The sequence below is a fragment of the Mesoplodon densirostris genome, chromosome 12 (genome assembly GCF_025265405.1).
Source record: "Mesoplodon densirostris isolate mMesDen1 chromosome 12, mMesDen1 primary haplotype, whole genome shotgun sequence".
Taxonomy (NCBI): Eukaryota; Metazoa; Chordata; class Mammalia; order Artiodactyla; family Ziphiidae; genus Mesoplodon; species Mesoplodon densirostris.
Window position 1 is genome coordinate 62,695,016 of NC_082672.1, and position 14,177 is coordinate 62,709,192.

General features: G+C 35.1%; 1 protein-coding gene across 1 annotated transcript in view; it reads right to left on the reverse strand.

The window, feature by feature from the left end:
• Positions 1-14,177, reverse strand: part of MANEA (mannosidase endo-alpha) — a 67,147-nt gene that overhangs the window by 44,713 nt on the left and 8,257 nt on the right. Inside the window, exon 2 of the mRNA XM_060115255.1 lies at positions 10,718-11,299. Within this exon, the coding sequence (XP_059971238.1) occupies positions 10,718-11,261 (544 nt within the window). The 5' untranslated portion in view covers positions 11,262-11,299. The remainder of the gene's footprint in view (positions 1-10,717; positions 11,300-14,177) is intronic.

Below are 14,177 nucleotides of genomic sequence, written 5' to 3' on the forward strand. Positions count from 1 at the left end.
ACAACATAACAAAAGCTTTAGATGAAACAGCTACAGTGAACAGCATACTCAACAGTGAAAGACTAAAAGCTTTTCCTCTAAGATCAAGAACAAGGCAAGGATGTCTACTTTCACCACTTCCATTTAACACAGTACTGGAAGTTCTAGACAGCAATTAGGAAAAAAAAAGAAATAAAAGGCATCCAAATTGGAAAGAAAGAAGTAAAATTTTCTCTGTTTGAAGATGACATGATCTTATATGTAGAAAACTCTAAAGACTCCACATACACAAAATAATTAGAATAAGTGAATTAATCATAATTGCAGAATACAAAATTAACACACAGAAATTAGTTTCATTTCTATACAATAACAAGCAATCTGAAAAGAAAATTTCAAAAACAATTCAAACACAATAGCATCAAAAAGGAAAATATACTTATGAAGTAACTTAGGGAGGCGAAAGACTTGTATAATGAAAACTACAAAACATTGCTAAAAGAAATTAAAGACAACATGAAAAATGCAAGCATGTCCCATGTTCATGGATTGAAAATATTAATTTTGTTAAAATGTCACGACTATTCAAAGTGGTCTACAGATTCAATGTGATCCCTATCAAAATCTCAATGACATTTTTTGCATAAATAGAAAAACCCATCCTGAAATTCATATGGAATTTCATGTGATCCTGAAGAGCCAAAATAATCTTGAAAAAGGACAAAATTGGAGGATTCATACCTCTTGATTTCAAAACTTATTACAAAGCAACAGTAATCAACATAGTGTGGTACTGGTATAAAGACAAACATAGACTAATGGAATAGAATAAAGACCAGAAATATACCCTTGCATATATGTTCAAATCTTTTTTAACAGAGATGCCAAGACCACTCAATGGGGCAAGGACAGTCTTTTTAACAAACGGTGCTGGGAAAACTGGATGTTCACATGCAAAAGAATTAAGTTGGACCCTTATTTAACACCATACACAAAAATTAACTCAAAATGGACCACAGATCTTAACGTAAGACCTAAAACTATAAGACTCTTAGAAGAAAACATAGGGGAAAAGCTTCCTGACATCAGATTTGGTAATGATTATTTGGATATGACACCAAAAGCACAGGTAACCAAATAAAGAATAAATAAACTGGACTTAATGAAGATTTAAAATTTTTGTGCATCAAAAGACACTATCAACAGAGTGAAAATGCAACCTAAAGGATGGGAGAAAATATCTGCAAATCATTTATCCAACAAGGGATTAATACATCCAGAGTATAAGAGAACTCTTAAAACGCAACAATAAAAAAAATAAACCACCAGACTAAAAATGAGCAAAGCACTTAAATAGAAATTTCTCCAAAGAAAATATTCAAGGACCAATGAGCACATGAAAAGATGTTCAACATCACTAATCATTAGGGAGATGCAAATCCAAATTATAATGAGATACTACCTCAAACCCATAAGGCTCGCTCCTATTAAAAAAAAACAAAAAAAACAGAAAACAATTGTTGGCAAGGATGTGGAAAGATTGAAATCCTTGTGCACTGTTGTTAAGTATGTAAAAAGGTACAGTTGCTGTGGAACACAGTAGAGCAGTTCCTCAAAAAATTAAAAACAGGATTACCAAATAATCTAGTAATTCCAATCTAAGTATATAACTAAAAAAATTGAAGTTGAAGTCTGGTTATTAAAGAGACATTTATATTTGTACACATGTTCATAGTAGCATTATTCACATGCCTAAAATGTGGGAGCAACTCAAGTGTCCATCAACAGATGAATACATAAGCAAAATGTGTTATCTACATACAATGGAATATTATTCAATCTTTAAAAAGAATGGAATTCTGCAATATGCTACAACATGGATGAACCCATATGATGCTAAGTGAAATAAAACAGTCACAAAGATAAACACTATATGATTCTACTTATATGAGGTGCTTAGATACAAAATAATAGAGACAGGAAGTATAATGATTGTTGCCAAAGGTGGGGTGAAGGAAATAAGGAGTTATCATTTAATAGGTAAAGTTTCAGTTATGAACATGAGTTATGAAGATGGATGGGGGTGATGATTTACAGTGTTATGTATGTATTTAATATCACTGAACTGTACACTTAAATATGGTTAAAATGGTAAATTTTATGTGTATTTTACCAGAATAAAAAGAATTTGAAAAAAAAATTAAGATCTTATCAATGGGTACAGAAAGAAAGCATTTGATAAAACTCAGCATGGTAAAACTCTCAGCACTAGTAATAGAAGTGAACTTCTTTGACTTGATAAATGACATTTAAAAAAACCCTGGAACTCATATAATACTTCATGAAGAAAGACTTCTTTCCCCCTAAGATCAAAATCAAGTATATCCTCTTCTCTCACCACTTATATCCACATAACATCCGAAGTCCAAACCAGTGCAATAAGGCAAGAAAAAGAAACAAAGGTATACAGATTAGAAAGGAAGATACAAACATGTCTTTATTTGCATTCTATTGTCTATAAACACAAAGAATCCACAAAAATGCTCCTAGAGTTAATAAGCTGAGTTTATCAAAATCACAAGATACAAGATATAGATATAAATATATAGTATTTCTATACACTTTTGATGGGTAAAAAAATAAAAATTTAAGAAACAGTATCATTTATAATAGCACCCCCAAAAAAATACTTAAAATAAATGTAAAAATATATGTACAGAATCTGTACACTGAAAATTATAAAAATCTAAAGAAAGTTAAAAAAATTTAAAGTTCTGTATAAATGGAAAAATACATCACGTTTATGGAATGGAATATTTAACTTGTTATTGTTCAACAGTGGTAACTTATTATTTTAAAAATGTCAACTTTCCTCAAATTGATCTATACATTCAAGGCAATCCCACTCTAAATTCCACCAGGATATTTTAAAGATATGGACTAGTTGATATGGATAGGCAAAGGAATTAAATAGCCAATGCAATTCTGAAAGAGAACAAAGAGGAATCATACTACCTGACTTCAGGAAGCTAAAGCAATCAAGACAGGGTGGTACTGATGAAAGGATAAACATACTAAATCAACAGGTCAGAATAGAGTCCTGAAATAAACCCAAACAAATATACATAGTCATTGGATTTTTGATAAAAGTAGAAGAACATGTCAATGGCGATAATACAGTCTTCTTAACAAATGAAGTGAGAGATGCCCATATTACATTCTTAGCAGAAAGAGAGGCATGTCCATTTTCCAGAGATGAAAGCTACATACTACAGTCTCTATGGAACTACAAAAGACAACATGCTTTCAAGAAAAAAATTACAAGGCATATGTAAAAACAAGAAAAACCCAGCACACTCCCAAGAGATAAAGCAATCAGTAGAACTAAACTCAGTTATCTATAGCAATATGAAACTATCACCAATCTGCATTTATAAATATGCATTTTAAACTTAATACAATTACTCTAAAAGGAAAATTTATGACTTTGTGTTAGATGTTAATTTAAACATCAAATATCTAATTCATCTTACTGTAAGTTCTATTTCTTCTACTTTTATGTACAAATTTTAAAGGCAGGAGATACAGAGATAATTGTGGCCTTGTAAAAACTGATAATTTCCACCTTCAGAAAATATTCTAATATTAGTTTCCATCTAGTGCTTTTGAAGTACCAATAAAGGAAACAAAGGGAAGCCCATGACTTATTCTTCTTCTTGTCCCTAGAATCTAACATAAGGTTGGGACATGGTAGAAACTCAGTAAGTATTTAGTGCTAAACTGAAGGAAAGGAAAGATAATTTTAAAGACATAGAATGAATTATGTTTTGCTAAGTGTATTAGTTTTCTATTACTACCACAATGAATTAACACAAATTTAATGGCTTAACACAATGAAAATTTATCATCTTACAGTTTTATAGGTCAGAATTTGACATGGGTCTCACTAGGCTAATATCAAGGGGTTGCACTGAACTACATTCCTTTCTAGAGGCTCCAAGGAAGAAGCTGTTTCCTTGCTGTTCTGAGCTTGTGGAAGACACCACATTGTTCGGCTCATGACTTTTCTAACCCCATTTCAAAAGCAGGCAGAGCAAGCTGAGTCCTTTTAAGATCACTTATCTCTGACTCTCTCTTTTCCCTCTTCTACTTTTAGGGACTCCAATGATTAGATTAGTCCCACCTCAAGGTGAACTGATTAGCAACCTTAATTATGCATCTGTATCCTTAATTCCTTTTGCCTTGTAAGACAATATATTCAGAGATTCTGGGCATTAGAATGTGTACATCTTTGGGGCCATTATTCTGAATACCCCACTATGTTTTTTGAAAATTTTATTAAAAAAAAAGAAAGGTACTCATCTGTGATACTTTAAAGACTTAAAAAGGGTACATATCTATCAGTGGCTTCTATCTGCTGACACATTATTATAATATAATGGTTGGAATTTAAATATAACATTAATACTTCATTTTAATTCCATCATTCTTTTCTAGGAAAAAAGAAGTTTAAACTGCTAATATTTATACACATAACACTTTAATTGTAAAGCAAATAATTAACCAGCTTGTACTCTGAGATACAAAAGTATCATTACCTCACAGAGCAATTCAATAAAAATTAAAATGAGGCCATTTATATCAAAGGAAAAATATGAATGTTAATGAAGTCAAAGCACATTCAACCATATAGCAATTTAAATAGCCTTCATTGACTGTCTTCTTCAATTAAAAAAATGCCAGGGTCAGCATGATAGTTCCATGGACCAAAAAAGTGTTTTGTGTTCACTATTTTTATAGTTAAATTATTCTTTGCCTAATAATGGTAAGTATAATAGGAAGTGACATCAGCAACATGGTGGCATAAGATGGTCCTCCTTTATATCCCCCTTTTTAATTAGATATCCTTGTATAAATGAATCACTTCTGTGGGTATTTTGGGACCTAGCACCTCACTCCAAGGGACATGTGAGGAATCTCCCCCAACAGTGTAGCAAGAAACAGACAAACCTCTCTAAGGGCTGCCAAACCAGCAGGGCCAGCAAATCTGCCTAGACCCCCACTGGCTGCTATCAGGCAAAAATTGAGTGAGTGCTATCCCTGGCAGGCACCCATGCATGAAAGAAAACTTGCAGAAGTCCAGCCTTCACAAAAGGACTTGAATTTGGTCACAGAGAAGGAATTATGAGAAACTTTACTGGTGCTGCCCCTCCCCCAAGGAAACACTGAACAAGGCTGATTTATCCAGTGAAGTTCATGGGAAAAAGAAAGCAGTGGGTAACAGGCTACCCCAGCTGGGCAGGATATGGCTGGAGAAACCCATTTCTCTTCACCAGCACCTGGAGTACTAAGGTGGGAGCTTTACAACTGAGGGAAGGGAGGAGGATGGCAAAGAGGAGAAAAGAATTTCGAACAGTATTAAAGCGGCAGCACTCCAGCCATGAGCCTGTTGGAACACCACCCACTGAGATTGCTCAACTAGGTCTGTGGGCACTCTCAGTACACCTCAGTGCTGTCACCCACACCTCCTCCCACTTTGCTGCCGGCTCCTTGTGCTCACTCCAGAGAGAACCTCCGGAAGTGTGTGCTGGTAAACAGGGAGCCCACTAAGAAAACAAGTTACCACAGCCAGTGGTTTCTCACAGCAAGTGAGAAACCACAAATTTGAGCTATAGTGGCCACATTCTGAGAAACAAAAGAGGTTTCCAACAGCCAATCTGGTGAAGTGTTAAAAGCCAAGTAGACATAAAAGCTTAGAAGTCTGCCCACAGGGGATAAGAAGTATACTGGAGCAGATACAGCTTCACAGGGGAAAAAACTCAAATATCAATGCTATAAAGATAGTATGTCATATGCAGAGGGCACGAGCAGAGTTAAGGAGGTATCTACTACTTCAAATGTGACAGCATCAAACCGTATCCACAAAAACTATAAATAAAACCAAGGAAATACAGAATCACAAAAAGAAAACAGTATTTTCCAGCAACTAAGCTACAAGGTGCAGAATATATGATCTAACTAATAAAGAATTCAAATTAGCTGTTCTGAAGGAACTCAACAAGTTACAAGAAAACTCAGAAAGACAATTCAATGAAATCAGGAATAAAATGACTTCTTTATTTCCTTTTCTTTATTAAAGAGAAGGAAATTATTAAAATTATTATAAAGAACCAAACAAAATTCTGAAACTGAAAATTCAATAAATGACCTGAAGTATTATGCAATACAGAAAATCTGCAGCAGGCCTGACTATATGGAAGAAAAAAAAATGTAACTTGGAGGATAGGAATTTTGAAATGACAGAAGAGGGAATTTAGATTAAAAAACGAGCAAAGAAAGCCTACGTGATCTATGAATATCCATCAAAAGGCAAATCTCAGAATAATCAGGGTTCCAAACAGAGAAGGGGGAGGGGAGGGAGTTAATTTAAAGAAATAATAGCTGAGAACTTCCAAAATCTGAGGAAATACTTGGATATACAAGTCTACAAAGCTAATAGACAATCCTATTATCTCAATGGAAAAAGACTTTCTCTGAGACTTTAAAGGCAGGCAGGGAAAAAATAAAAAAAGAATTAAATCTACAATGGACTGCCATTAGGCTATCAGCAGATTTCTTTGCAGAAACTCTTCAGGCCAGGGGACAGCAGAATGACATATTTGAAGAGCTGAAAGATAAAAATGGTCAGCCAAGAATGCTTTATCTAGCAAAATTATCCTTCACATATGAAGGAGAAGTAAAGTAAAGGCTTTCCCAGACAAACAAAATTTAAGGGAGTTCACCATGACTACATCTGCCTTACAAGAAATGCTTAAAGGAGTTCTTCAAGTTGAAATGAAAACAGGCTAATCAGCCAAATGAAAACATACAAGATTACACAATACACTGGCCAAACTGAGAAATATACAGTCAGACTTAGAAAACTATGACTCTGTAGTAGTATGGTGTGTTAACTATTCAACTATAGTATAAAGGCTAAATGAAAGAGTAGGAAAAGTAACTATAGCTGCTATAAGTTGTTAATAAATATACAACAAAAAAGAGGTAAATTGTGACATCAATAATACAACAGGAGGAGCAAAATGGTAGACACATTAGGGAGTAAAAATAAGTTGCTTTCAGCCTGAATTGGACTTTTTTATGTGTAAGATGTTTTACACATAACCCCCTTGGTAACAATAAAACAAAAATCTGGAGGAGATCCACAAAAGACAAAAAAGGGGGAAAAAGAGCATACCACCATGGAAAATAACCAATATACAAATGCAGGCAGAAAGAGAAAAATAATGGAAATACAAAACCAAAAATGCAATTAATAAAGTGGCATTAATAAGTCCTCACATATTAATAATTACTCTAAATGTAAATGGATTGAATTCACCAATCAAAAGGCACATAAGCGGCTGGATGGATGAAAAACAAGACCCAACTGTATGGTGCCAACAAGAAAACTTTCAGGATGCACATAAACTCAAAGTGAAAGGATGAAAAGATATTACATGCAAGTGGAAACCAAAAGGAAGCTGGGACAGCTATACTTATAGCAATCAAAATAGCTGGAAAATCTACAAATGTATGGAAACTAAACAACAAACTCATGAACAACCAATGGGTGAACGAAGAAATCAAAATGGTAATCAAAGATTATCTTAAAACAAATGAAAATAAAAACACATCATATGTAAACCTATGGGATGCTGCAAAAGCAGATCTGAGAGGAAAGTTTACAGTGAGTGATAAATGCAGACACTAAGAAATGGGAAAAATTGCAAAGAAACAATGTAACTTTACACCTTGAGGAATCAATACATGACAAGAGAACCAAGAACAGCCTATGGGGAAAGGACAGTCTCTTCAACAAGTGATGCTGGGAAAACTAGATAGCCATACGTAGAAAAAAGAAAGTTGGGCCTATCCTACACTACTCACAAAAATCACCTTGAAAAGGATCAAAGAGTAAACATAAGACCTGATATAAAACACCCTGATGTAAACATAGGATGGAAGATCTTTGATATTGGTCTTGGCACTGATATTTTACATAAGACACTGAAAGCACAAATAGCAAAAGAAAAAATCAGCAAGTGGAACTATATCAATCTTAAAAGCTTCTACAAAGCAAAAGCAACAATAGCACAATTAAAAGGCACTGACAGAATGGGAGAAATTATTTGCAAACCATGTAATGAATAAGGGATTAATATCCATCATTTACAAAAAATTCATATAACTCAGTAACAAAAACCAAACAAACAAGCAAACAATCCAATTTTAAAATGGGCAGAGGAACTGAAGAGGCATTTTTCCAAGGAAGACATGCAAATGGCCAACAGATACATGAAAAAATTACAAATCACCTGGAAAATACAAATCAAAACCACAGTGAGGAGACTCTGGGAGGACTCACGCCAAGGAGTGCTTCCCAGAACTTCTGCTGCCAATGTCCCTGTCCCCACGGTGAGCCACAGCCACCCACCGCCTCTGCAGGAGACCCTCCAACACTAGCAGCCTTGTGGCTGACAGGGTCTTGGTGCTCCAGCTGGGTGTCAGGCCTGTGCCTCTGAGATGGGAGAGCCAAGTTCTCTCCTGCTCCACAGGAGACCTCCCACCTACACGTAAAATCAAAAGGTGAAAGCTCTCCCAGAGATCTCCATCTCAACGATAAGATCCAGCTCCACTTAACGACCAGCAAACTACAGTGCTGGACACCCTATGCCAAACAACTAGCAAGACAGGAACACAACCACATCCATCAGCAGAAAGGCTGACTAAAATCATAATAAGGTCACAGACACCCCAAAACACACCACCGGACGTGGACCTGCCCACCAGAAAGACAAAATCCAGCCTCATCCACCAGAACACAGGCACTAGTCCCCTGCACCAGGAAGCCTACACAACCCACGGAATCAGCCTTAGCCAGTGGGGGCAGACACAAAAAACAGGAACTACGAACCTGCAGCCTGTGAAAAGGAGACCCCAAACACTGTAAGTGAAGCAAAATGAGAAGACAGAGAAACATGCAGCAGATGAAGGAGCAAGATAAAAACCCACCACACCTAACAAATGAAGAGGAAATAGGCAGTCTACCTGAAAAAGAATTCAGAATAATGATAGTAAAGATGATCCAAAACCTTGGTAATAGAATGGAGAAAATACAAGAATCGTTTAACAAGGACCTAAAAGAACTAAAGAGCAAACAAACAATGATGAACAACACAATAAATAAAATTAAAAATTCTCTAGAAGGAATCAATAGCAGAATAACTAAGGCAGAAGAACAGATAAGTGACCTGGAAGATAAAATAGTGGAAATAACTACTGCAGAGCAGAATAAAGAAAAAAAGAATGAAAAGAATTGAAGGCAGTCTTAGAGATCTCTGGGACAACATTAAATGCACCAACATTCGAATTATAGGGGTCCCAGAAGAAGAAAAGAAAAAGAAAGGGATTGAGAAAATATTTGAAGAGATTATAGTTGAAAACTTCCCTAATATGGAAAAGGAAATAGTCAATCAAGTCCAGGAAGCACAGAGGGTCCCATACAGGATAAATCCAAGGAGAAACATGCCAAGACACATATTAATCAAACTATCAAAAATTAAATACAAAGAAAAAATATTAAAAGCAGCAAGGGAAAAACAACAAATAACATACAAGGGAAACCCCATAAGCTTAACAGCTGATCTTTCAGCAGAAACCCTGCAAGCCAGAAGGGAGTGGCAGGACATATTTAAAGTGATGACAGGGAAAAACCTACAACCAAGATTACTCTACCCAGCAAGGATCTCATTCAGATTTGACAGAGATATTAAAACCTTTACAGACAAGCAAAAGCTAAGAGAATTCAGCACCACCAAACCAGCTTTACAACAAATGCTAAAGGAACTTCTCTAGGCAGGAAACACAAGAAAAGGAAAAGACCTACAATAATACAAAATCTTAGGATTCAGGTTATTAGAGGTGGACTTTAAATAAATGGGATTAAAAAATTCAAGGAGTTAAAAAAGAAGATGGAAAATTTTAGCAGAGAACTGATATCTCTAAGAAGAGTCAAATGGAAATTGGATTTCATGAATATTTTTTTTTTGTGGTACATGGGCCTCTCACTGTTCTGGCCTCTCCCACTGCGGAGCACAGGCTCCGGATGCGCAGGCTCAGTGGCCATGGTTCACGGGCCCAGCTGCTCCACGACATGTGGGATCCTCCCGGACCGGGGCATGAACCCGTGTCCCCTGCATCGGCAGGCGGACTCTCAACCACTGTGCCACCAGGGAAGCCCTGCATGATTCTATTTTTATATAATAATAGAACATTTACAACTACTACTCTACAGTGATAAAAACAAGATACATAGTTTCCTGGAATGTAGGGAGGGCTGAATAAGGGAAGCTACAGAATATTTTACTTCACGATTGGGGTGATATTTAAACAGATGTACATCAAAGTGAGAGAATTCATTGCAGCTTATGTCAATAATAATTTAATAAAATTCAGAAGGAGTATTAAATTAGAAATGAATAAAAATATTATATCCAGAAATGTTAGTGTTAACATGTTAAAAGATGCTTAACGACAGTTTAATTTACGGTATGTAAGCTTAAAATTATAATTAACAACAATGTGAAGACTAATTAGTAATTAATGTTCTACAAAAATTTATACACACAAACTCTCATACATATACATACACACTTACATACACACACATATCTAAACACACATGTAAAATAATTACCAATTGAAGCTGAGTACATTTGTTTCATGTGAGTTTCAATGACAGAAGGATCCCGAGAGCTGTAACTTCCCAACTCAGGGTAAAAGCTGGAGCCAATGTCATCTGGGGGGTTGTGTTTCCCTTGTGGATATTTCTTGGCTATTCTAAGGTCCCAATGCGAGAGGATTGGATGGTTCCAATGTATATATTTACCATCAAATTGTGGATTTCCATACCAGCTGTAATAAAATACATGTAAATAATAATTCCCAGGTGGCAGTTCTTCCGGGTAAGGTTCAGAGGCTTTGGAAGTTTTCACAGTGATTTCAACACTTTTTAAATTCTTGACGTTTGTTTCACTGTCGATTTTGTCACTCTTTTGGGAATCAAAAGTTTTTACCAAATGAGGAGCTTGTTGCCGAATTTCTGGAAGAAGGTCAAGTCCAAAAGGATCTCCAAAAGCAGCTTTATGTGGTCTCAGCATTTTTAAACCCATCATCAGAGAGAAAATAAATAGAATAAAAAGTGACAAAGTGATGCAAGTCCTTCTTCGAAACTTTGCCATGATGTCATACTTTAAATTCCAAAATGGTAAATGTTTAGCTGTAATTTATTGAAAACCGGTAATTAATAAGTGGTATTAACAATATATTCCAATATATTCAAAAGGAAAACTAAAATCCATAAAGTGTTACACTGCAAAATTTTAAAGTGCATTATGACATTAACTATATAATCAAATATTAATATATACAAAAGAATCTACATATGGCTAGACTGAACAGCAGTATGTCTTTGGAAATATCACAATTACATTTTTGTCAGACAAAGATTTTAAGAATTTAAGAAAATGAATATATTCTTCATCATTTGGACAGATTTTATATATACTGGCTATAGAAAGGAAACACTCTATATAGAGACTAAAATTTTCTAAATATAAATATAAAATGAAAAGTTCATAGTTAAAAAGGAAATATTTATGAGTATATTAAAGACCTAGTCATTAAATGGAATTTCAAAAACTTATTCTTTGACTACCTCACTTCTAATGACCTGTTCTTCCACCGCATTTCACCAACTCAGGTGTCATACTCATAATCTTGATCTCGTCATTTTCAATCAAAATAGTTATTTCATTTTTTTCCATTTTCCACACATAACCTTCCATGTTTGAGCCTCTACTTTAGTACTCCCACTCAGTCAGTTCCTTTACCTTTTTGAGATGTCTAATCCACTGATTCTACCACCTTTTCACTATCACTTTTTTTTTTTTTTTTTTTTGCGGTACGCCGGCCTCTCACTGCTGTGGCCTCTCCCGTTGCGGAGCACAGGCTCCGGACGCGCAGGCCCAGCGGCCATAGCTCACAGGCCCAGCCACTCCGCGGCATGTGGGATCCGCCCGGATCGGGGCAAGAACCCATGTCCCCTGCATCGACAGGCGGACTCCCAACCACTGCGCCACCAGGGAAGCCCAGTATCACTTTTTTTCTTCACGTTTTGTCTCTAGTGAAGCAGTTTTTAGGCCATAGTCCAGCACTGAAATTCCTCATTTGCCAAACAGTAGGCCCTCCATATCCACAGGTTGTTTGAATCCACAGATGAGGAAGCCACAGATACAGAGGGCAAACTGTACTATGCCACTTTACATAAGGAATTTGAGCATCCACAGATTTTGGTATCCACGTGGGTCCTGGAACCAATCCCAGCCCTCACGGATACTAAAGGACAACTGTACCCTTAACTTCCTTTACTTGTCTCCTTCCTTAATACTTATCTGGTAGAACCTCAAATAAATGATGCCTGGCTTGACTTTGATCCAGAATTACATAATGATATTGGAGAAAAACACACACCATGCTGACTTTTCACTCTGAATTTATGACCATAAATTTCGGACATTCAAGATGGCTTAACAAGCCTATTACTATACCCCAGTACCTTCACTTTTCTAACCTCAAAAGAATTATTTCATTCCTTCTCATTTTTCATCAAACATGCTACTACATCACCAATTTCCTTTATTCTCTTCAGATAGTCATGTCTTATACTTTGTAGAGAAAACAGAATCAATCACATAAGAAATCCTTTATCTTCCTATTAAGAAATTAACCTAGTAACATCTACTGTTTTATGTCAGCAAATATTTCCAATTTTAACTTTAGTATTGTTTCACTGCTTTGCTTTCCTTCTTCAAGAAGTGCTATTACTTTTATTGAATCTTTGCTGAATTTTTACAACTGCACCTTCTCTTTTTCACCTCTTTCTTCATTTAATTTTGATTTTTAAGTGTCTTGTTACCCTCTGTTTCTCATATGGCATTATCTGTTATGTTTGTCTTCTAGTCTTCAGATAGGAATATGAATTTTTTCGATTTTAATTATCTTAATATTCTCTCATTTCTGAGTTTTCATAATTGTGATTTACTTGTTCATTCATATCTCACATAATTACTTTGTTTACTTCTATTTAAATATTAGGTGACAGTTGTTATATATTTATGAACATGGTTCTCTGGCATGCTTCAAGTATTTACAAGTTTAACTTTTTTGCCCATAATGACTTTGCATGGAATTTGACTGAAATTCTTTTTTTTTTTTGTTGCTAAATATTACATGAAATAATTTTTCCTTACTGTTTGAGATGAATGTTCAATCATGATAATTTTTCTAGCTTCACAACTCTAGCAATCATTCTTCTGTTGTTTTTGTGAAGTTTTAACATGGCCTTGAATTTTTTTCCGAGATCAGTTGGGGTTTACTCCATTCCCACATTTACCTGGAATTTTTTATTTCCCTCACTTTTATTTTGTTCCTACTCTGCTCAATTTGAAAGTTATTTCCAGAAGTTACTCTTCAATATGAGGCTTTGTCCTGAAAATGAGCTTCAGCTACTTAGATTTATTTTAAAAATGTATAAATAAATAAATTTATATCTTTTTGTTATTGATTTCTAGTGTGAGTCAACTGAAAACATTCCCAGTGTGATTTCAATCCTTTGAAATATATTGAGACTCGCTTTAAGGCTCAACCTATGAACAATTTTGTTAGGTATCCCATATGCACCAGAAAGGAATATATATTCTGCAGCTAGTGGTTACTGAATTCTACATATGTCTACCAAACCAAATACACTAAGCATGTGGGTTATATTTTTCATATTCTCACTCATCTTTCTTCTACTTGTTAAAAATCCCCCACCATCATTATGCCATGTCTATAACTGCTTACATTATATAATTGTCACTGATGTTATTATGTGGAGACAAATTTAGGAGTTATATTTTCCTGAAGTATTAAATCTTGTTTTATAATGAAATGTTCCTTCCCTTCTCTACTGACAGGTTTTGACTTAAATTCCACTCTAATATTAATATAGCTATAGCATATTTTATTGGGTTCATGTTGGCACAAAATACATTTTTATCACCTCATTGTCACCTTAAATGACTAGGTTTTTTTTTTGAAATATGACATTGCTT